Below are 23,047 nucleotides of genomic sequence, written 5' to 3' on the forward strand. Positions count from 1 at the left end.
AAGGTATGGTCCAAGTGCTACTGTCATGGACCATTCACCTTCCTTCTATTACATAGCCATAACTTTTACTAACCCCTGCCAGTTGTCTCAAAAGTGCTTACAGAAAGGATAATCTTGAAAGAAAAAAAACCTCTGCCATCACTGGAAAACGCACCAAGGGCAGCTCCATAAATGACGCAGTGATAGTATTGTCTTTTGTGTGGAGCACATGGGTGACTGCCTGGTTGTATGCGGTGGGGCAGGTGTTTGTTTTTGCCATTATATGTTTTACATTAATGGCACTGATTTTTTTTTAAAGCTACAAGGGCTCTCTTTAAGAAAGTCCAAGTATTTTAAATTGATTTTTATAAGTAAGAGATACTGATTCTATGACTCCAATGAAAATTTTATCAGAAAAACACACAAAATAAACTACTGATGTCTTACTGCAAAGGCACCTTAGCACAGTACCAGTGATAGCCATATTGAAAATATCTAATAAAAGGAAGAAATACCACTTATAAAATAGGATTCTAAAGTGGGTGGGTTTCAGAAGACCCTTCAATCTCTATTAGAAAGAATCTTGTACAACTGCCATGGAAAACAATATGGAAGTTCCTTAAAAAACTAAAAATAGAATGACAAACTGCTGGTCTCTGGGAAGACTGCAGCCCATGCTTGGCCCAAAAGGCCAGGGAACCCAGCAAGGTGGGAGCAGCAGGCTTCCAGTCAAGATAGTAGCACAGGTAAATGTTGTATTGGCCTCTTCCCATAATACATCAAAATCACAACCAAACTACACATCAACTATCATTCAGAACCACCTGGAATCCAGCCAAATGCAAGTCCTACATGTAGAAAATTAAAGAGGCCACTTGAAGACTGGTGGTAGAGGCGGAGATATGGAATGGCTGGCTCCAAATCCAACTGTGGCAGATAAAAACTAGGAGGGATATTGGCTATGGAGGTCCCGCTGGAGGAATGAGGGGTCCCAGCCCTATACCAGGACCCCCGGCCCAGAGCTCCAGTGCCAGAAAGAGAAGCCCCCATAACTCCTGGCTGTAAAAACAAACGGAGATTGAAGCTGAGGGAGAGGGAGGCTCTTGAGTCCCAGACAGTTCCTCTTAAAGTGGCCTTGTGCAGACTAACTCTGAGCTCCAGCATGGGGGCAGCAGCTTGCAAGGCATCAGAGACATACAGGGAGGAAATGAATTGTCCAGTGTCAGGGCAAGAGCTGGGGGATAGGGGACAGCTTTCTCCCAGACAAAAGTGCTGGAAGAGGCTGTTGTTTCTCTGATATGCCCACTCCAGCCCCAGCCACCAACAGAGCTGGCAGGCAGGGTGCCATATCTGAGACTCCATCAACCTAGCTAATACTGTTTGCCCTGCCTGGGTGATTCCCTGAGACCTCACCCCACCCAGCTTTCAGGCCTACCCACAGTGTTTCCAGTGGCTTTTCTATATGAATGGCATGTCTTGGCCCATGCTTCAGATTTTCCTAAAATCTCTCAAACAGGCAGCATCTGTCCTTAGCAGTCTCATACCCAGTAGTTAATTGCCTAACAAAATAAATAAGCAAACTAGAACTACCAAAAAAATTCAAGTATTGCCAGCAAACCACATTACTTGAATCACCAATATGTAGTTACCATGATTTCACTAACCAGAAAGTCTTAGTCTAGGAGGTCTACCACTGTAAGTCATACACGACTGCAATTGGTGTATTATTACATTGGTATGGTTTTGCAACCATAAAATCATATTAAAAATTACTTTAGAACAATTCCATTGTGTGGGTACTTCTGGTATTTAGATTCCCAAACGAGTAATATAATACTGAATGATAAAATGGCTTCAGTCATGTGCTTCGTCTCTCTTAACAAACACCTTTTCAAGAAAGCAAACTATACCATTTCACAAAAGAAAGGTCTACAGCAAGTAAGATACTACAGAATCTAATTGGGGTTTCAGGTTTAAAGGTCAGAGACAGTCTCCTTTATCTCCTCTTCCATACATGAGAATACTTAAATATTCACAAACAAAAGAAAGAAATTCTAAGTCTAACTCCAACCTCATTTTATAATGTAACAAGTCTTTAAGTCAACAACACTTTTAAGGTTTAAAGCTAATTTATTTTGTTTTAATACCTGCTTTGCAGCTTTCTTAGCTTCATGTTTCCTTTGATTTTTAAGGGCTGTTTTTGATAATGGCTTATCATTTCCTGGTTGTGGTTTCATATTCTGAGGTGGTTCTTCCTCATGCTATGGAAAAACGTAAAATAAACAACTCTGAAGTAGAATCCATGTTTTTAAAAATGCATACAACAAATTATAAAACTTTGCTAATCTGGGATAAACTTATCAAATTTAAGATCACCGGCAAAGATTTCAAACTCTGATTAGCAGCAGGCACATTCCAACTTGGATGGATGTAATGAGGATCTTCCTGTTCACAGATGTCTCTTACATAAGAGTTGGCAAAATTCACTTCAGTTTTGTTTAAACAATGGAATTTTTTTTAGTATTACTACTGACACGTGATTCTTACGAAATTAGATACCAACAATAGTTTCTTCTGCAATCTTTTTGGATCTGACTACTGCCAACCGAAAGCCAGTTTCCTCATTTATTTTCTTTGCACAAAGAATTATTTGCTAGATCTTTTTAAAAAAAATCCTCACTTGATATGTGTATTGATTTTAAAATGAGAGAGAGGCAGTGGGGGTGGGGAAAGAAAGACAGACAAAGAGAGAAACATTGACTGGTTGCCTCCTGTATACGCCAGCCTAGGTATGTGCCCTGACTGGGAACTGAACCTGAAATCTTTTGGGGGACAGAACGATGCTCCACCCAACCAAGCCACCTGGCCAGGGCTATTTTCTAGTTTTTTACCTGCAAAATCAGGGATTAGAATATAAAACATACAGCAAATAGAAAAACTAAAACAGAAAAATAGATCAAATAGAAAGGAATAAGTAACTGCCTAATTATAAATCCAGGATTAACACAGAAGTGTCCTACAAAATCTAAGTAACTTGTCAGATTATACAATGAAAATGACAATAATTTCTATAATCAGATATTTATATAACCAGAGAGATATCAACTACCTTCCACAACAGAAAGAGGGTGAATTAAGATCAAGGAACATCTAATGTACAACATGGTGACTACAGTAAATAACACTATATTGTATGAACTAGGGGTGTCAAACTCATTTTCACTGGGGGCCACATTAGTCTCATGGTTGCCTGCAAAGGGCCACCTGTAATTTTAGGACTGAATAAATGTAACTACTCCTTAACCGTTAAGCAAGAGCTCAATGCTGCCACTGGGTAGAAACAAGGTGCTGGGCCGGATAAAACAAGGTGGAGGGCCGGATTAGGCCCATGGGCCTTGTGTTTGCCACCTGTGGTATAAATGAAATTTATTAAGAGAGCAGAATGGAAATGTTCTCACCCTAAACAAAAATACTCATCTACCAATTGATTCTCTCTGCATTGCTATTACCTTAGTGTTAACTTTCTCTTAGACTCTGTTACACTTGGCACCTCAAAAGGACCAGATTTCTATGAAGTTTCTTTATTACTAGGTCTCAGATCAGCATTGTATTTGTAAGTGTTACGAGGAAATGGGCAGGGCGCAGGCATTTAAGATACAGAGGAATATAGGAAACCACAGTGACTTTATCTTAGCAGTCGCATTAACTATTTCAGATCAAGTTCTTTGTGCATACATATCCTACTTAAAGCAACTGAATATAAGGGGAAGCAAAAGTCATAGTGAGTGCCGGAACAGAGTTTATTCTTCAGTTACTATTTATTAATTATTACAATATTTTTCCAAATGAACAACTGTAAACCTACTTTTGCCCCATCCTATATATAAAAACCCACATTGCGAAACAGAAAAACTTGGAGACCAAGCCTCTGTCATTCCCCCCTTTCTGTCTCCACTGCATGCAGTGTGAATTAAGATATACTAATATGTGCTAAGCATTTTTTATACATCAAAATCCTTTCAGTAGTTGGCTCTTTTACAGTACATTGCTCTGGCTCAAAGTTTCTACCCATGAGAACTTCAGAAAGTGACAAAGCAATTAAAAATGATGCAAGAAGAAAGAATGAGTTACAAATCTCTTCCGCACCATGCGCACCATGTAGACTGACAGACTTTCATTCAAGACAAAAAAAATCCACACAGCTACTACCGATCATGAGCTTTCCTGGCTTTAGTACTATGTGCCCATTGTACATAATTTCATCCTTCCTAATAAAATTTGTTTCTTCAGTTATATCAATTATTACAAAACAGTTTGATGAACATAAAATAAAGTGGTTTTTTGAAAGCCAAGAAATACCTTCTAAGTATAATATAAATACAAATTTTTTCGTATAAAAAAACAAATTTTTTCTTCAAGGGGAAGAATCCCAACACCTTTTTTTCTCTTCTGCTATGTAACTCCCCTGCCTTTGTGAAGTTATTGATTAGAACATCTTTGTTTCTAGTAATTTCTTGACAGCATTTTCCTTGTCATTTACCTAATTCCAGAATTAGACACAAACAAAAATTTCTTATTAGTGGTTACTTGAACTAAAATGATTTGTCAGGATCACATAATTACCTTGTCAAATACAAAAGCAAAAACCCATTAAAAACCTTAAATGTTGGAAAATTTTGTTTTTAATAAATTCTTACCTAGTTTTATCACCATTTTCAAACTATAATATTTTTACATTAATTTCTCTACCCTCCTCCACTGAAACAAACTAGTTTTATGGATCAGAGAATAAAAATATACACTAATTCAAAATTTCTTGCTCTTCTGCTATCTTACCCAGATTTAGAAAGCAAGATAGGTCGAGGTTACTACTTATCTTAGGTTAGAAACATCTCAATATACATCAGAGAAAGCTAAAGACTACACTATACTTTCTTTTTCGATCTAATAAAATATCATAAATAGGCCTTAGTTTATTAAATAAGTTTTTATTATATTTACTAAATAATTTAATACAACAAAAATGTTTAAACAGAACATTTTAAGAAGTCACAGACCACTGCTACATTTTAAGGAAAAGGAAAGTTGTTATTTTTGTTTTGAGAGGGTTAGGAGTGGCACAAGGAAGGCAAGGGAATATTTCATCCCTTAAAAAAAATTTTATTTATTTATTTTAAAAGATGGGGAAGGCAGGGAGAAAGAGAGGGAGAGAAACACCCATGTGTGGTTATCCCTCACGTACCAGCTACTAGGGACCTGGCCTGCAACCCAGGCATGCACCCTGACTGGGAATTGAACTGGTGACCCTTTGGTTCACAGGCTGGCACTCAATCCACTGAGCCACACTACCCAGGGTGAATACTTTACCCTTTTAAAAAGTATTTACTTGCTTGAGTGCCTAATAATTAAGTAACTCTATATCCCTGTTTACTTTGACCAGTTTTAGTTTACATCTATTGTATTGTTACCTTTCTAATATAACAGACAGACTTACAGAGCAACTTTACTCCTTAACACCACCCCAGAAACTCAGGTCATTTATAGATGCTTTCTCCTGAGCTCTGAAATGCTAACATTTTAAAGCAGTTAAGAAACTGACCAATGCAGTGGTAATAACTTTCCAACAGAGGTAGAAGCTGATGGCCTAAGGACAACAAATCTTCTGTTTGAACAACAGTGTTTTGGAAATAGAGAAATTTTACATAAACATCCAGACTTGTTTTATCTTGAAAAATCAAATATTTTAGCAGACTGGGCCTAAAATCTCCTATGGAAACAATGACTTGCTGCGTACGGTGGCATGGCCTTTAGGGAGGGCAGGGTTCCTTCCGGCCACCGTCCTCTCCCAGTCACCACTGGCTTACATTACCGGCCTGACCTGAGAGGCATTTGAATCTGAGTCCATGATCTACAAAGCCAGTGTGCCAAGCTCAGTTATCTATCTCAGACATGCAAAATGTGAACTGTTTCACATCAACCTTGGCAACTTAATATGAGCTGTTCACCATTTTCAGCAATAGGTTCTGCATGGTTTCTACTCTTGAGTTTATAATCTAATCAGGTACTAAGTCACACAAGAACATGCCTGAGTTAAAGCATGTGAAGATCTAGAACTCTACACACTTGAAGTCCACACACTAGAAACCTTTTCCTACCAAAGTAGTAAAACTTGACTTACCAGTTTGGAATTGGTGATTGGTTTATTTCTTAAAGCTGGGGGTCTATAAGCTGTTGTAGCTTTAGGTTCTTCACTGGGTACGTCACTTGGAACTGCTTGGTAAGTTATTGTTTTTGCTGGAAATACTCCATCTAAAAATGGCTGCCAAGAAACCTGCCATAATTCTGCATTTGATGGCACATCATACTTGTGTAAGACAGAGCCAGTATAATGCCAAATCTTGTACCCATTATTAACACGTAACCTGGGAGCACACGTGGCTGTTAAAATATGCTCACCATCTGGGCACCATGCAAAATATGTAGAATCAGAGGCCACTGGTTTAGAAATAAGTTTGTAGTTTTTAACATCCCACACTTCCATTTGTCCCCTCAGGTTTCCAAATCCAGCCAGCACCAGTATATGCCCATGAGGGCTATAGTAGGCTGCATTACGAGGACCAGTTCCAAAGTCAAACACAGGATCACACTTCAAGTTGAAAACTGTTGCTTTGGCAGGCATAAAACCATAAACAGCACAAAACTCAGTAGAGCTGGAATTCCAAACTACATCATAAATGGGGCCATTTTTTGCTAGAAAAATAATATAAAGCCCAAATTAGCAATGATTTATATTAATGTAATGTTTATTAACACAAATTATAATTACATAAATACTCAAGCATGTCAAAAAGTAAAAAATACCCCCAAATTTTATAGTATGTTAAAATTAAAATATTTTTACATGATATACTATGGAAATTAATGTATAATCATAAACTTATTTAAGAGTTGCTAATAAATCTAAATTTCTTTTACATTTTGTCAATGTGGGCTCATAGTAGTATAGGTCATTACTATTAGTTATTAACAAACTAGTTTTTATTGAACTAGGTAATATATATACATAGTAATAAAAATATAAACTATATAAAAGAACATGCCACAAAAATAAGTCCCTCTACCAGGGGTGTCCAACCTTTTGGCATCTCTGGGCCACACTAGAAAAAGGAAAGTTGTCTTGGGCCACACATTAAATACACAAACCTTAAAAAAACTGACAAGCAAAAAAAAAAAAAAAAGGTTTTAAGTAAATTTATGATTTTGTGTTGGGCCACATTCATGGCCATCCTGGGCCTCATGCAGCCCACGGGCCGTGGGTTGGACACCCCTGGTACACAAAGGCAACCATCTGGTATATTTCTTGCATATGCTTTCAGACTATTTTTGTTGAAATTAAATCTCTCTCTTAAACACATATAAAACCCCCAAAGTTCTAAACCTCTGTTGCTTGATTTTAATACTCTGTCTTGGAGATTTTTCCACATAAGCACCTTATTGATCTGCCTTACTCTTTTTCAGCTGCAGTGCATTCCATTACAAACCTTTATATATCCTCCCCACTGTGAGTGTTCACAAATACATCTGCAGAAGTAGAACTGTTTGGTCAAAGGGTGCACACCTCCATTCCCTTGATGACACACCACCAAGAAGTCCTTCAAAGGACTGCCAACTTACACTATCAATGACCTTTGACAACGCAGAGTTCCCCTCACTCTCACTCATGCTGTGTGGTTCCGCGTCTGCCTTTGCCAAGCTAATTACGTGAAAAACTGTATCTTGTCTTCCTTTCTATTTCTTTTATTATAAACTAAGCATCTTTTAAATATATTCATACACAATTTCATTTCTTTTCCAGCAGACTACTTTTTACTGTCTCATGACTATTTTTCAGTTATTGGTCTTTTACTGGCTTCTTTGATATGCTAATAAAATTCGCCTTTTCTCATACTTGTCCCTTGTCTGCCTAAAAATACTTTCCCCCATGTTTTGGTTTTGCTTAATTTATAAAATCTTTTCTTCCCCCAATCTAGAAATCTGTAAATTTTTTTATATTAAAATTTATCACTTTTCTTCAGAAAGTTTTTTTCCTACTTTAAAATTAGGGGAAAAAATCATGAATATTTGCTTTTAGTTTTGTAGTTTTAGGTATAAAAATTTGGACCAACTACATTTTATTTTGGTGTTGAGGCAGCATTATTAACTTTTTGTTTCAAATAGCTAGACAGTTTACTCTATCTTTTTAAAAAGTCAGTATTTTCCACTATTGTTTCCTGTGTTGACTTTGTTATACATCAGCAGCTGTGGAAGCATAGCTCTCTTTCTGGATTTTGTTGTTTCACCAATTTATTATCTGTCTATCCTCCAACCAAAACCAAAGTGTCTTAATTACAACGGCCTTACACTTTAGTATCTAGTAGTGTCAGAGCCTCCCAGCCTACTCTTTCTTTGCAGTTTTCAAAACATTTTTGCATGTTTATTTTTTAGTAAACTTTAGAATAAGCTTACCTAAGTTAAATCTACTGGCATTTTAATTCCATTTTTAGATCAATTTGGAGAGTAATGACATCTTTATAAAATTCTTACTAAAGGTCAGTTTGTTTCTCAGAAGTTTTTAGAAGTTTTTTTCCTATCAGACCTATACTATTCTTGTTTTTTTTTTGTTGCTATATGTGAAACTCTTCTTCCATTATGTTTTTTTTTAAGTGGCTGTCATTTATACTGTGACTTTATTTATTAGCTGAGATGATTTTATTTTGTCCTTTAAAAAGTATGTGTCTTTTATTTTTTTCACACTTATCATACCATAAGTTCATAAGGAATGGGTTCCAACAGCTCAGGCTCCTTCCCATTAGTTCTCACCAAGTGTGCGTCTCTGGGTGGAGGAGGCTAACGCTTCAGCTGAACCCAGGTACCTTTCTCTTTGGCTTCCTTCTTTTTTTTAAAAATGTATTTTATTGATTATGCCATTACAGTTGTTCTATTTCCCCTCTTCATTCCCCTCCACCCTGCACATCCCCTCCCCCACCATGCCCCCCCTTTAGTTTATGACCATGTGTCTCAAGTTCTTTACATTCTATATTTCCCATACTGTTCTTGCCCTCCCTCTATCCATTTTCTACCTACTGTCTATGCTACTTATTTTCTGTACCTTCTCCCCCCTTTTCCTTCTCCCACTTCTCTGCTGCTAACCCTCCATGAGATCTTCATTTCTATGGTTCTGCTCCTGATCTAGCTGTCCTCTTAGTTTGCTTTTGTTTTAGGTGTGGTTGTTAATAACCATGAGTTTGCTGTCCTTTCACTGTTCATCTTTTTTATCTTCCTTTTCTTAGGTAAGTCCCTTTAACATTTCATATAATAAGGGCTTGGTGATGATGAACTCCTTGAACTTGATCTTATCTGAGAAGCACTTTATCTGCCCTTCCATTCTAAATGAAAGCTTTGCTGGGATAGATCAATCTTCGATGTAGGTCTTTGGATTTCATGACTTGGAATACTTCTTTCCAGCCCTTTCTTGCCTGCAAGGTCTCTTTTGAGAAATCAGCTGACAGTCTGATGGGAACTCCTTTGTAGGTGACTGTCTCCTTATTTCTTGCTGCTTCTAGGATTCTCTCCTTCATTTTAGTCTTGGCTAATGTAATTATGATGTGCCTTGGTGTGTTCCTTCTTGGGTCCAACTTCTTTGGGACTCTCTGAGCTTCCTGGATTTCCTGGAAGTCTAGTTCCTTTGCCAGAATGGGGAAGTTCTCCTTTATTATTTGTTCAAATAAGTTTTCCACTTGTGGCTGTTCCTCTTCCCCTTCTGGTACTCATATAATTTGGATGTTGGAACGTTTAAAGATGTCCTGAAGGTTCCTAAGCCTCTCCTCATTTTTTTGAATTCTTGTTTCTATTTTCTTTTCTGTTTGGTCATTTTTTTCTTCTTTCTGGTCCACTCCTTTGATTTGAGTCCCAGTTTCCTTTCCATTACTATTGCTTTCCTGTGCATTTCCCTTCATTTCAATTAGTTTAGCCTTCATATGTTCCTCTAATTTGTGACTAAAATCAACCAGTTCTGTGAGCATCCTGATCACCAGTGTTTTGAACTGTGCATCTGAAAGTTTGTCTATTTCTTCATCGCTTAGATTTATTGGCTCTGGGGCTCTGAGTTGTTCTTGAGCCATGTTTTGATCTATTTGTGCCTGTTATGTATGAGGAGCGCAGCCTTAGGTATTCACCAGGGCGGGGCCACTCAGGTCACTGGTTTGTGATGCTGTATGTGGGGGTGGGGTCAGAGAGGGACAATGGCGGTCCCCTCTGCTGCTTCCCACAGCTGGGGCCTGCGCGGTCCATCTCACTGCTGGCTCCGTCACTGGTTTATCAGCGAGCAAATGTGTGACCGTGGTCAGCCCTCAGTGGGTCCACCGCCTTGCACCCTCAGTGGGTTCGCCCGCTACTCCACACCTGGGATCTGCCTACGGCTGCCTGTGTGCCTGGGTCACGGGCTCTGGTTGGTCCAGTGGATCTTTCCTGCCCGACCATGCTCTGCTGCTGGCTCTGCCCCTCTTACCGGTTTGGCTGAAGGGTTTATTGTTGTCAGATTTCCATATAGTTCAATTTTCTGTGGTTTGGCTGCGTTTTTGTTGCTAAAACTTTGTTGTTTTTAAACTTGGTTGTGTGAGAAGGCACAGTGCTTCTACCCACGCCTCCATCTTGGCAGAAGTCTGGCTTCCTTCTTTTTCTGATAATTTTCCTTCACACATTTCAGGAAGCTGTCTCGACTCTTTGAGTGCTTAATATGCCCAATTCATACATTAATTCTCTTGGCAAGAATCTTGTCCTTGTTTGTTTACAATGCCCACTGCATGCTGGGGGACACTGTAGACTCTTCCAGTTTTGCCAGGGGAACATTTGTGGGGCATTCCTTTCTGAACAGTGCCCATTCCCTCGATACCTATAATATCACCTTTCTTGTAGATCCACATGTATGTAGCCAAAGGAACAACTCCGTTTTCTAAAAGGCCCAGGGAACATGTAACTCTTTCCCCTCTTTCTCTTTGTGTTAGTCATTTTGGCTAATTACTAGAAGATAGCGGTTCCGGCCGAAAAAGATAAAAGTGTGTATTTATCTTTTGATCAGTTACTGACTAGATCTTTCAGAATGTTAAATAATGGAAAGGAAAGTCATCTTTGTTTTGTTTCTCTCTTCTATAGAATAGTTTTCATTTTACAAGTTCAATTCAAAATGAAAAAATTAAGAATTTGCCAGAATTTTAAAACTATATTATTTTATAGTTAATTTAGCTCCTTAAAGCAAAAAAATGAAGTGCTAGCATTCTTCAATTCTGAAGATAGTGCTAAACTCACTAGATCAACTTACTATCCTAGCAAGTTAAATTAGTCCCAAAAGAGCCAGGACAATGGAATTGCCTCACTCAGCGAGTTTTCTACTAGTATAACTATACTAATTAATAGGGTTCTCTCAAAATAAGGTATTTGGAGATGATTGTACAGTTTCTTAATTAAGAGGAATTTTATCTTAAACGTTTTAAAATACGTGAGTTTTATCACCTGATCAAGAATTTAAATTATATCATCATGTTTTACTGTGCTTGTTTTTCATCAAAGGAATGAAATACTCACGTAACTGCACTACGGCACTCTCTCCGTTTGCTGCAATGTAGTGCAGCGTCTGTTCCCCATAGTAGGAAGCCCCTGTTTTGTCAACATCTGTGCTTGCTATCACCAACACAGCAGTAGCTGTAAGAGTAAAAACTTAATTAGATTTAAAGCATAAATTAACCTAATGGTGATAAAAAAATATATTATACAGTATAACAAAGCCATGTAAATTCCATTAAATAAGCATTGACATTTTCCCTGTATACATAAGAATACAAGTTAAATCAATACTTGATAAACAAAATAAGATTAAAATATATTTCTCATACCTTTTTTATTCCATAGCATTGTAACCTTATCTGCCTTAAAGAAACTTTTGTTGGCTAGAGCTGCATGAGGTCCATCGAAGTTGGGGTATTGATATAATCTAACAAAGGAAGGGGCGCCCTTACTTCCAGGAACATAAACAGCCACCTAAGATACACAAATAAAAATCATTTAATTTTTTGAAGCATATAAACTAAGATGGATATCACTAAAAACTAAGAAAAAAAAGGCTAATCTTATAATATTCCACATGAGCAAACAAAAACATAGCAATTACCTTGTATGGTTGGGGTCCAGGTGATAACACAAAATCATTAATTTTTTGCAAATGCAGTTTACATACAATTGTGTCTAAAAAAAAGTAAAGGGTATTAGATTGATAAGCAATGCTAATACTGATACATTAAATTCTGAATACATTATAGAAGGTTAATGTAACTGTGCACTAACTTTGTTCATTGCAGTCTCATGTAGGTGAGCGATGACACAGAGTAAAAAGCAAGGGGTGGGAGCAAGACAGATCTACACCTGAATTCCTATTCAGTCACTTACCACCTGTGTGAACTTGGGCAAGTAATGAGATTATATATGTAATTCCCAGTGACTGATATTTAAGAGCACACTGCCAGGCCATAACAGGTATTCAATAAATGTCAGTTCTCATTCCTTCAACCTCTGAAATAAAGTAGTCTTATGGTGCATTAGAAGGGAAGAATGACGTTAGCCTGCTAATATAGAATGTGGATATAAATAGTCTGTAACTAAGTACATGACAATAATGATCACAAGTGTAAAAATGGATGATATTTATTAATTACTAATGCTGTGCCAGGCAGTCAGAACCCATGTTTTAAACAATATTGCTCATGTAGTTAATGAGATCAAGAGCTATTACACTCTCTTTGTTCAAACTCAGAGATCAACAACTGTTCAAAAGTAGCACACCAAACTGCAAAACTGGCAGCCCCCTTCTTTTGGCATGCTCACAAATAGGCAAGTAAGATAAGCCAGCAAGTGAACCCCAAATGAGTGGGGGCCAGAATGAGTCTCAAAAGCAGGAAAAAGAAGTATACTGCTATAATGATTATGTGAATGGTGCTTAAAATTAGCCTGCATGCCACCTTTGGTACAGGTGAACAGAGTTACCAATTCCTATTCTACTTTAATACAGTCAAATGTGTAGTGTCACTATTGGGATAAGGAACTGCAGAACCTTTTCTTTAAATTATTTTCAGTAATGATGTTACTGGTATTACTGTTGGCACTGTTATTCTAAGAACACTATGTGGTTAATGTGTAGCAAAGCAAATGAATAACTATGTGAATGTGATATTCTCAAACTATCACCCATGGTATCCCAGAGAATCAGGATTCCTGGTGTTGGCAAAAGGCAATACAAATATGATATAAAAAAAGAAAAAAAAAAGGCCTAGAAACAATAATCAACACAGTAGCAGTAAGAACTCCCTACCCACTGACTGTGGTCTTTAAATACTACTTTGCACTAAAAGAAACCAGAGTATCTAGAACTGACTTATTCTAGGTATACAGCAGAAAATATTAAGACAAAATAATCTTAGAACAGCTTGTCTTACCACATAACAAAAAAGTCATTAAAGACTAACTGACCGATAATGGGATAATTTGAGCATTAAAAAAAAATAATAACTGCACTGTACTGAAACACATCATATAGATTTATATCCATAGTTCATAAAGATGGAGTTAGGGTGGGGAAGTTAATTAGTTGTAATGAAGATTGCTAAAGAAAGAACTCATTATACTAAAAGTGACATAGGGAAAGAAAATTCTGCCTTTTTCATGTAAGTGGTACTACCAGGTAACCAGATAGCAGATGAGAATATTTCTCTTTATAAAAGTAGTATAGCTAATACATGAGAGAGGAGAAGGGTAATCAGAATATCACCAATTTGCAACCACTCACAAAATAATGGATCCAGGCATTGAATGTGAGTGTCAGCTAACTCCCTACAAAATTCAAGACAATAAGACTGCATGCAGTATGTGCTTCTTGATAAAAGAATTCACTATTGCCCTATGATGTAGTCTTATCCTCACCTCTCCCAGAAAGTAAGAATCTGAAGCTGACCAAGCCTAGATACAAATTATTGGGTTGGCCAAAAAGTTAGTTTTTTTCCCCCCGTACAATGGCTCTAGTACTGCGTAGGTGTCTTTAATTTCATTCAAAACAATTTTGTTAAATTATACCATGACAGCTGTCATATCAGTGTGCATTAAAAAAAACTTACCATGAAACAGAATGGAGAGCCCAGAAATAAACCCATGTCTCTTTGGCCAGTTAATATTCAACAAAGGGGGCACAAGCATACAATGAAGTAAAAATAGCCTCTTCAGTAAGTGGTGTTGGGAGAACTGCACTGGTACTTGCAAAAAAATGAAACTAGACCACCAGCTTACACCATACACCAGAATAAACTCAAAATGCATGAAGAACTTATATATAAGTCATGATACCATAAAAGTCCTAGAGCACAACACAGACAGTACAATTTTAGATATCCCATGTAGCAATAGTTTTGCAGGTATATCTCCTAGATCTAGAGTAAGGGAAATAAAGGAAAAATATACAAATGTGACTACATCAAATTAAAAAGTCTCTGCCCAGCTAAAGAAACCATCATCAAAATGAAAAAGGAACCAACTGTACAGAACGTATTTGCCAATGATACACTGGACAAGGGTTTAATCTCAAAGATATACAAAGAACTCATATGACTCAATACCAGAAAGACAAACCACCCAATTAAAAAATGGGCAAAGGACCTGAACAGACACTTCTCCAAGGAGGATAGATGGCCCATAGACTTATGAAAAAATGTTCAACATCACTAGCCATCAGAAATACAAATTAAAACCACAATGAGGTACCACTTCACGCCTGTGAAAATGGTTATCATTAATAAATCAACAAACAAGGGCTGACAAAGGAAGTAGAGAAAAGGGAACCCTGGTACAGTCACTGTGGAAAACAGTATGGAATTTCCTCAAAAAACTAAAAATGGAATTGCCTTGTGACCCAGAGAATCCATTACTAGGATTATACCCTAAGAATCCTGAAACACCAATTCAAAAGAACTTATACACCCCTATGTTCACAGCAGTGCTATTTACAATCACTAAGTGTTGGAAACAGCCAAAGTGATCATTAGTAGATGAATGGATTAAAAAACTGTGGTACACTTACACTATGGAATACTTTGCAGCAGAAAGAACTTTGCACTATCTTTTGTGACAACATGGATGGAACTGGAGACTATGATGCCAAGTAAAATAAGCCAGTTGGCAAAAGACAAATACCATATGGACCTCACCTATAACTGGAATTTAATGAATAAACTAAACTAATGAGAAAAACAGAACCAGAAACATGGAACAGACTGAGAGGTGTAGGGGGTAAGGGGAGATACTATGAGGAAGGAGAAGGGATTCAAAGGAGTAAGGAAGGAGTCAAAGAACATGTATGAATGACACATAGGCATAGACAACAGAGAAGGGATTGACTGTGGGCTATAGGTGTGGGCTGGGTAGAGGGGAGCAAGGACAACTATAACAGAATAACCAAAAATTAATAAAAACATCAAAAGTGGTGAATTTCTGTGCAGCCATTTAAATACTGAAGGTGGAATAAAATAGGCAACATTTTCAGTATATTATGCTTTATTATTTCAAGAAAGGTTAAAAACACTATTGAAATGCAACAAAAGATTTGTGCAGTGTATGTCAAAAGTGTCAAAAGTGGTTTGTGAAGTTTCTTGGATACTACTGACATTTTGGCCAAATAATTCTTTGCTGTGGGGCTGTCTTATACATTAGAAGATGTTTAGAAGCATCCCTGACCTCTACCCACTAGAAGTCAATAGCAGGAGGTAACCAAAGTACTAAAAATATCCAAATCAATGAAAATGAAAACTGTGTCTTTTATTTTATGGAAAAAAGGTAAATGAACTTTTTGGCCAACTCAATAGTTGCTTACAGGGGACAGATGAATATGTTAAATTATAAGATGGGAGATAATTCAAACCATGGGGAAATATACAGGACAAGTAACCTTGTTTATGTAATAAACTGCAAGAGGAAAAAAGAGATAGAGGGGGAAACTGTACCTTATAATTATGTGAGAAACCTTACTTGTATCCTGAGTTTTAAAATATGGTAATTGTAACATTGCAATTATTAGAAATTTAACACTGAACAGGCATTTTATAATCTGTGATAATGGCATTTTGATTAAGTTAAAAAAATTAAGAGTCCTAATCTTCTGACACACATGCTGAGATATTTACAGGTAAAATTATATTACCTCTAGGATTTGCTGTAGCAGAGTGTGAGAGATGGAAAATGGATAGATGTATGAACGAGGCAAGATTGGCAATGGGTTGATATTTACTGGGACTAGGTATCTAATTTTGTTTAAATTCTATGCAACAAGACATTTATTTGTATCACATAATTTCAACAGCAAATAAATTCAGAAACAGATACTTAAATGTCTTAGTCTACTAGAAATTTAGATAATGAAGTTATTTTAAAAGAAAATATTTGTGGTATAAAATTCCACTAGGATTTAGATTAGTTATCCAAATGAATATAACAGCAATCATAACATATATTTTGTTTACATATAGCATATATATTAATATATAGCAGTGTATTAATATAGTAATGTAACTTTGGACAATTCTGATACCATATAAAACAACAGAAACTATATACATTTATAGTAAATAATATAATTATTTCATAAATCTTCCATACTGAAATTATTATTTTCAAAGAAGTGTACTTCATTGTTAACATTTCGGGCACAAATAGTTTCATCTTCTGACCAGCATGGACACCTACAATGAAAAGAAAGAATATAAAATAATTTTAGATAGAATGTAACATCACATGTTTACATGCTAAAGTTTGTGATATTGCTTACTATTTAAGAAAAATTACTTAAGATGTTAAGTCAGTTAGTAATAGTTTTAGTTAGCATATGTAATAGAAAAATATTACTCCTTTTCAGTCAAATAGTAGACAATAGAAAAATCAAGTGTTTATTTCATGTCTACATACAAAATCCATAAAGATCTAGATTTTGGTCTAAAAAGTTATTTTTTAAACCAATACCAAAGAAGTAGGGTTATACAATAAAAATGTTTACATTATTTTGTAAATAATAAGTACTTTACTTTTTAAAAAATATTTATCTTTAGAAGGGAAAGGGAAGGAGAGAGGGAGAGAAATATCAATGTATGCTTGCTTCTCATGCATCCCCTGCTGGGAACTGGCCTGCAGTTTTGGTTCGCAGGCCCATGCTTAATCCACTGAGCTACACCTAGCCAGGGTCAAATAATAAGTATTTTAAACCATTTTTTTTTTTTTTTTTACCAATTTTGCATCTTTTTCTGGATGAAAGACTTCAAACACGTGCCAGTTTTCACATCATAGAGTTGCAGGTTGGGAACCCCAGCTGTGCCATCTTTAGAAGCTACAATAAAAACAAATTTTTCATAGTAATTGTCCCCTAACACTAGTAATAAAGATTTCATTCTGAGAAAAAACTTGAACAAGATTATACAGATCAAGTAAGAGAGTTGCTTTAAACTTTCCCCATATCTTTAATTATGAATTTACTCACCCATTCCTAAAGGCACAATGATAACAGTTTGACTAAAATTTCAGCATTTCTGAAATGAGTTAATTACTACAGATTTCAAGATTATGTAAGAGACTTCTTATTTATTAAGGTTGACATGGTTTTGCTGTGAAGTGGATGCAACTATCTTATGAAACGGATCTGTAAGTCACTCACATACACAGTTATATAAAATTATTCTTGATTTTCAATTTCCCTTTTATTTACTTGGAAAAAGAAGATTCATTAGAGCCCATGCCTCCTGGATGAACAAACCCAGAAGGTTTACAATTGTACAGGGAACTATTACATACTGACTTAACAATATCCACATAATTAGAACATGCTTCTTAAAACAAATCCCTGTACCAATTCTCAGTATTTTACTACCCACCTATGAAGTACAGCTGTATAAAATGCTCACATGACATATCAGTATCTCTCCAAAAGTATTAGACAATGGCACACCACTTCCTATTCTTTGTCATGACATAACATTTCTTAGATGTTGAGTCTACTGTACTTTCTCTTTCATTTATAATATTTAAATTTTTTTTATTTTAAAGGTTATCAGTCTTACTTTTTGAGATCTTCTCTATTTAGTGGTTATTTACTGTCTAAATTTTCCCTTGGTTTTTTCTTTTCCTTTATCTCATGATAGCTCTTTTCACTAACTTAGTATACCTTCAAATTAATTAAAGTACATTATATTTGGGGAATATGACATTCATTGCTAATTAAAAATATTTGCACTACTTACTATCATAAAGATCAATTACATTTTGATAAGGTTATAAACTCTCTTTCCCCGCCACGGTATTGAATTGGTCCCGTTAGAATATTTTTATAATTGGAAAGTACTTACTAGTGTAAGGCTGCCAGGTTGCCAGGACAGTGTTTTTTGGTGAGAATTCAAGGCAAACTGCCTTTGGAAGGTCGAAGGAGTGCAGTAGTTCCTTGTTAGTGACACTGATAATATTTACTCTGGTTTTAAAAGAAATTACTTCAGCAACAAAATACGGTTTTACAATAGCCAGCACTATCGAAAACATTCATATCTCTTTTCAAATACAGATCACTCTTTGTTCATTTTTTATAAAAATCATTTTTTGGTTAGTTCTAGAAAATACCCAATAATCACCTTAACTGAAAGAAGTATACATTTTACTAAAAGTCCCCTATATAAGGTTGGTGTTGAGAAATAATGGAGTTGGTAGAAAGGCACAACAGATGACTCCACCTTCAGCTGAAAAAAAAACCAGGCCTTTAAGTGAAGAGAGTTAACCTATAGACAAGCTGAGGTATATCAAACCAAAGAGAAAAAACGAGGTGTTAAAACAGAAGTATAGTTTACTTTATTTTTAGTATTTATTTATTAATTTTTGCCTAATTAACAGGTATCCATTTCTTAAAGTTCCGGAGGATAGGGAGTACATGATCAAGGTGCTGGGGGACCTGGTTCCTCTGAGACCCTTTCTCTGGCTGGTAGAAAGCTGCCTTCTTTTTGAGTTCTCATCACAGACAAAAGGTGTATTCTAAACTGAGTAAATGAAAGCTGCAGCAGTGAGGAAAGCAGCAGAGAGACTTCTGATGTCTACAAAAACTTCAAAAGCAGTCTCCAAAGCAGGGGCGTCCCATCTGTCACCCCAGGGGCCACCTGTAGCTCAGGATGGCTGTGAATAAGGCCCAACACAAAACTGTCAATTTACTTAAAACATTGAGATTTTGTGTGTGTGTGTGTGTTGATTATGTGTTGCAATGTATTTAATGTGTGGCCCAAGACAATTCTTTGTCCAGAGTGGCACAGAGACACCAAAAGGTTGGACACCCTTGCTCCATAGAACAGACTGTAAGAATTATTGTGGTGTGATAATGACAGAGATTTGCAATAACTGTATAATAAAAAGTTTCCAGTTTTTAGGACATACCATGTTCTGGTCTAACCACTCTCTCTACATTTTTTAATTTAATATTCACAGCAGTCTTACAGGATAGTTATTATCATCTCCCTTTTACAAATGGTGACGCTGACAAAAGCCAGAGCCAACCTTTAAAACCAGGTTGGCGACTTGCTATTTGTACTCTTTAGGGTAAGAAAAAAAGATAATCCATCTTATTCCAGAAATTGCTTAAAGTTACTTTCTTGTATTCAACTTTGAGGACGCTGAGTTAGGATAAACAGAAATTGGTAAGAATACAAGATTATTGCATATTGTTCTTACACACAAAGACACACAAGATTTTTTACAACTTTCTGTAAATTATGTATTTTAGAATTACATGAAAATTTTTATTAGTTATTCTTAGTTTAACAAAGGGTTTTATTTTAATTTTTAAAAAAATCACATAGTCTCTGACTTAGTTGACTGTGAACTCAGCAGAGACCACAAACACTGTATCTGTTTTTCTTGCCCCAAGAACATGATAATATATCATTGTGGCCACAGCACTTTAAGGAAATAAATGCTAGAACCAGGTACAGAAAATACCTATTAAAAAGATGGACATAGCCTATAGGGACATATTAAAAAGATTCAGAGTTGAATCCAATGGAAAGCCAAACAGAGATACAAGATATATAGTATAAACTAAAATATGGATTTAAAAAATAAAAGCCAAAATCTCACAAAAGATTCACCAAAAGAGTAATATTAATAAGTCATAAAAAAATCCGAGAGTACATGCTTTCACTGAACTGAGATTAAGACTGTCAACATTGTGGGTAAGATCCAACATAATTATATATGTAGCAACTTGAGAGTAGTAGTTTATTGGTTGGATTTAATAATTTTAAAAATAAAAATACTAAAATTTTTAATTATGAAAGCTAACTTTACCAGCTTATAGTCATAAAAACTGAACCAGCTAATTCAACACAATCTTTTTAGCATTGATTTTTTAAAGCCATGCATTTAATCCAATCTGGCCTAATAGTTGAACGACTTCAGAATACATTACCACTGTATAAAAATCAATGTAAAAATATACTTTTGAGCCTTGGTTGGTTTGGCTCAGTGGATGGAGTGCTGGCCTGAGAACAAAAGGGTTGCTGGTTCAATTCCCAGTCAGGGCACAGGCCTGGGTTGTGGGACAGGTTCCCAGTAGGGTGCATGCGAGAGGCAACTACATACTGATGTTTCTCTCCATCTCTTTTTCCTTCCCTTCCCCTCTAACAATAAAAAAATTTAAAACCTTAAAAAAATGTACTTTGAAACTAATATATGTCTTTTCATCCTTTTTATAAAAAACCTAAAACTTTACATCTAATTAAAAACAACAAGCCCTGGGCAGCATGGGTCTGTCAATTGGGCACCATCCTGCAAAGCCAAAGGTTGTCATTAGTTCAATTCCTCATTGCGGTGCATACCTGGGTAGCAGGACTGGTCCCCCATTAGGGAGTGTACAAGAGGCAACCAACTGACGTTTCTCTTGTACTTTGATGTTTCTCTTCCTTTCATTCTCCCTATCTTCCCCTCTCTCTAAATAAATAAATTGAATCTTAAAATAAAATTGACTTTCAACCAAGCAACAAATATTTAGTCATTTTCCTGGCTCTGTGAACTGAAGTGTTTTACTGACTATGGAAAAATTAAAAAGGACTGGTTTTCTTAGCAAAATTATGAGCATTTAATCAAAATACTTTTTTTGCAAGACCATTTTATAATCTGATTATTTCATGTAATATAGAATATACTAAACACACTTTTGATTAACTTACAAATAATTAGGTATATACTTCTTTTTTAAAAGATTTTATTTATTTTTAGAGAGATGGGAAGGGAGGGAGAAAGAGAGAAAGAGAAACATCAATGTGTGACAGATACATCGACTGGTTGCCTCTTATATGCCCTGAACCAGGGACCTGGCCTGCAACTCAGGCATGTGCCCTGACTGGGAATCCAACTGGCCATCTTTTGGTTCCCAGGCTGGCACTTAATCCACTAAGCCAAACCAGCCAGTGCACAGGTATACACTTTTATATACAAAAAGACTAATAGCAATAAGGGCAGACAATGTTACCAATTTCACAGCAAAGATATAAAGTATCTAAATCTAGGGTAAATAAGTAAGAATTATTCTCTAAGTGTTAGTGCAGAATTTAAGAAACTCTAATAACCTAGAACACTATTTAAAACAACCTCTCAGATTATTCAACATTAAATACCCCTTTTTATATGTTATTTTTTAATTCTAAGTAACTAGATAACTCAAATGAATCATGGCCCATAAACTGAAACTAACAACTTTGGAGGTATTCCATTGAAGTTATGATAGAGATAATACCTAACTGCATCATGACATTAAAAGATGGACTTTATTAATGACACCCAAATACATATCACTCAAATAATGCCAGTTATGTTTTTATTAATGTCACATACATAAAATGTCATATAAATCAACACTAACTTTTCTCCATTGCTCCAGGCAAATAAGGTCCCATCCTTACCAAAGGTATAGACTTTGCAATTTTTCCCAGATTCCCTGAAAGGGACAATAAAAAAGTTTAAATTAATAAACATTAACATTTTCCAAAAAATCTGGTTAAAAATTCACAATCTCACTACTAATTTAACAACCAAGAACTTACATAAATTTTAGAAAATAATTCCAAAATGGTTCTACCAAAATACTTTATCTCTTAAAATGCAGTGTCAACAACCACTGTAAAGTAAACTGGAAGGTGATTTTATACCAACGGATCAATGTTAGGAAGGAAAAAAGCCCTTTTGAGTAAATATCCAGTTTCTATGACCACCTAAAAATGTAAGTGAATGTGGAAGTCAGCCCTGAAACTGAAAGAGCTATAGGATGTGAAAAGGGAGATTCTGTGAAGGATGTCCCAGACCACCTGCATAATACACAGTGGTGACCAGAACATCCTCAAGTGGCCAAGAAGTGCACCTAGATTCGAAGGACAAATACCTTCCATGAATTTCTCATGTGTAGAGACAGAAAGCATAATAGTAAGAGGATATTCACATTAAATAAGTGCAGATACAGGATTCTATATAAAAACAAACTTGTGGAAATCAGATGTCTTGACGGTATTCTATCAAGTGACCCAAACTCTGAAGTACTGTCTCTCAACTGCAGATGGCTACGATTACACCTCCCAGTGACAGTGAGGAGCCAAACTAAAATGTGGATGTGTGTACATGTAGATGTCCACATGTAGTCATTTACATCAGGTCAGAACTTCATGGCTAATCAACACTGAATTATTAAGTAACAGTGCACTGACAGCTAACCAGTACATCCCTTTCATGCTGGTTATTATCTTCGCATTAATTCAACTGAAGATGACATACATGTTTCTGCAATCACACAGTAATAGTAGCTTATACTCAGTGTGTGGTTACCAAAATATTTTTTTTCACAATAAACAGCTATGACCAAGATGTCCTCCATTTCATACTGAAACTCATTTCTGAATCTTAAGGCAGAATTTTACAATTATCGTATTCAATTCTACTG

General features: G+C 36.0%; 1 protein-coding gene across 2 annotated transcripts in view; it reads right to left on the bottom strand.

Moving 5' to 3' along the window:
* Window positions 1-23,047, bottom strand: part of EIF2A (eukaryotic translation initiation factor 2A) — a 43,985-nt gene that overhangs the window by 5,246 nt on the left and 15,692 nt on the right. The window contains exons 3-11 of one of the 2 annotated variants that reach the window (XM_053667232.1): window positions 21,980-22,054; window positions 18,435-18,553; window positions 17,323-17,422; window positions 16,702-16,784; window positions 12,182-12,255; window positions 11,907-12,051; window positions 11,599-11,715; window positions 6,158-6,729; window positions 2,127-2,240 (exon numbers count right to left, since the gene is read on the bottom strand). In XM_053667232.1, coding sequence (XP_053523207.1) covers window positions 2,127-2,240; window positions 6,158-6,729; window positions 11,599-11,715; window positions 11,907-12,051; window positions 12,182-12,255; window positions 16,702-16,784; window positions 17,323-17,422; window positions 18,435-18,553; window positions 21,980-22,054 — 1,399 coding nt within the window. The remainder of the gene's footprint in view (window positions 1-2,126; window positions 2,241-6,157; window positions 6,730-11,598; window positions 11,716-11,906; window positions 12,052-12,181; window positions 12,256-16,701; window positions 16,785-17,322; window positions 17,423-18,434; window positions 18,554-21,979; window positions 22,055-23,047) is intronic. The other variant, XM_053667233.1, reaches the window with a different exon arrangement.

This window comes from Artibeus jamaicensis, unplaced genomic scaffold (genome assembly GCF_021234435.1).
Source record: "Artibeus jamaicensis isolate MK-2021 breed Jamaican fruit bat unplaced genomic scaffold, CSHL_Jam_final contig_466, whole genome shotgun sequence".
In the NCBI taxonomy this organism is placed as follows: domain Eukaryota; kingdom Metazoa; phylum Chordata; class Mammalia; order Chiroptera; family Phyllostomidae; genus Artibeus; species Artibeus jamaicensis.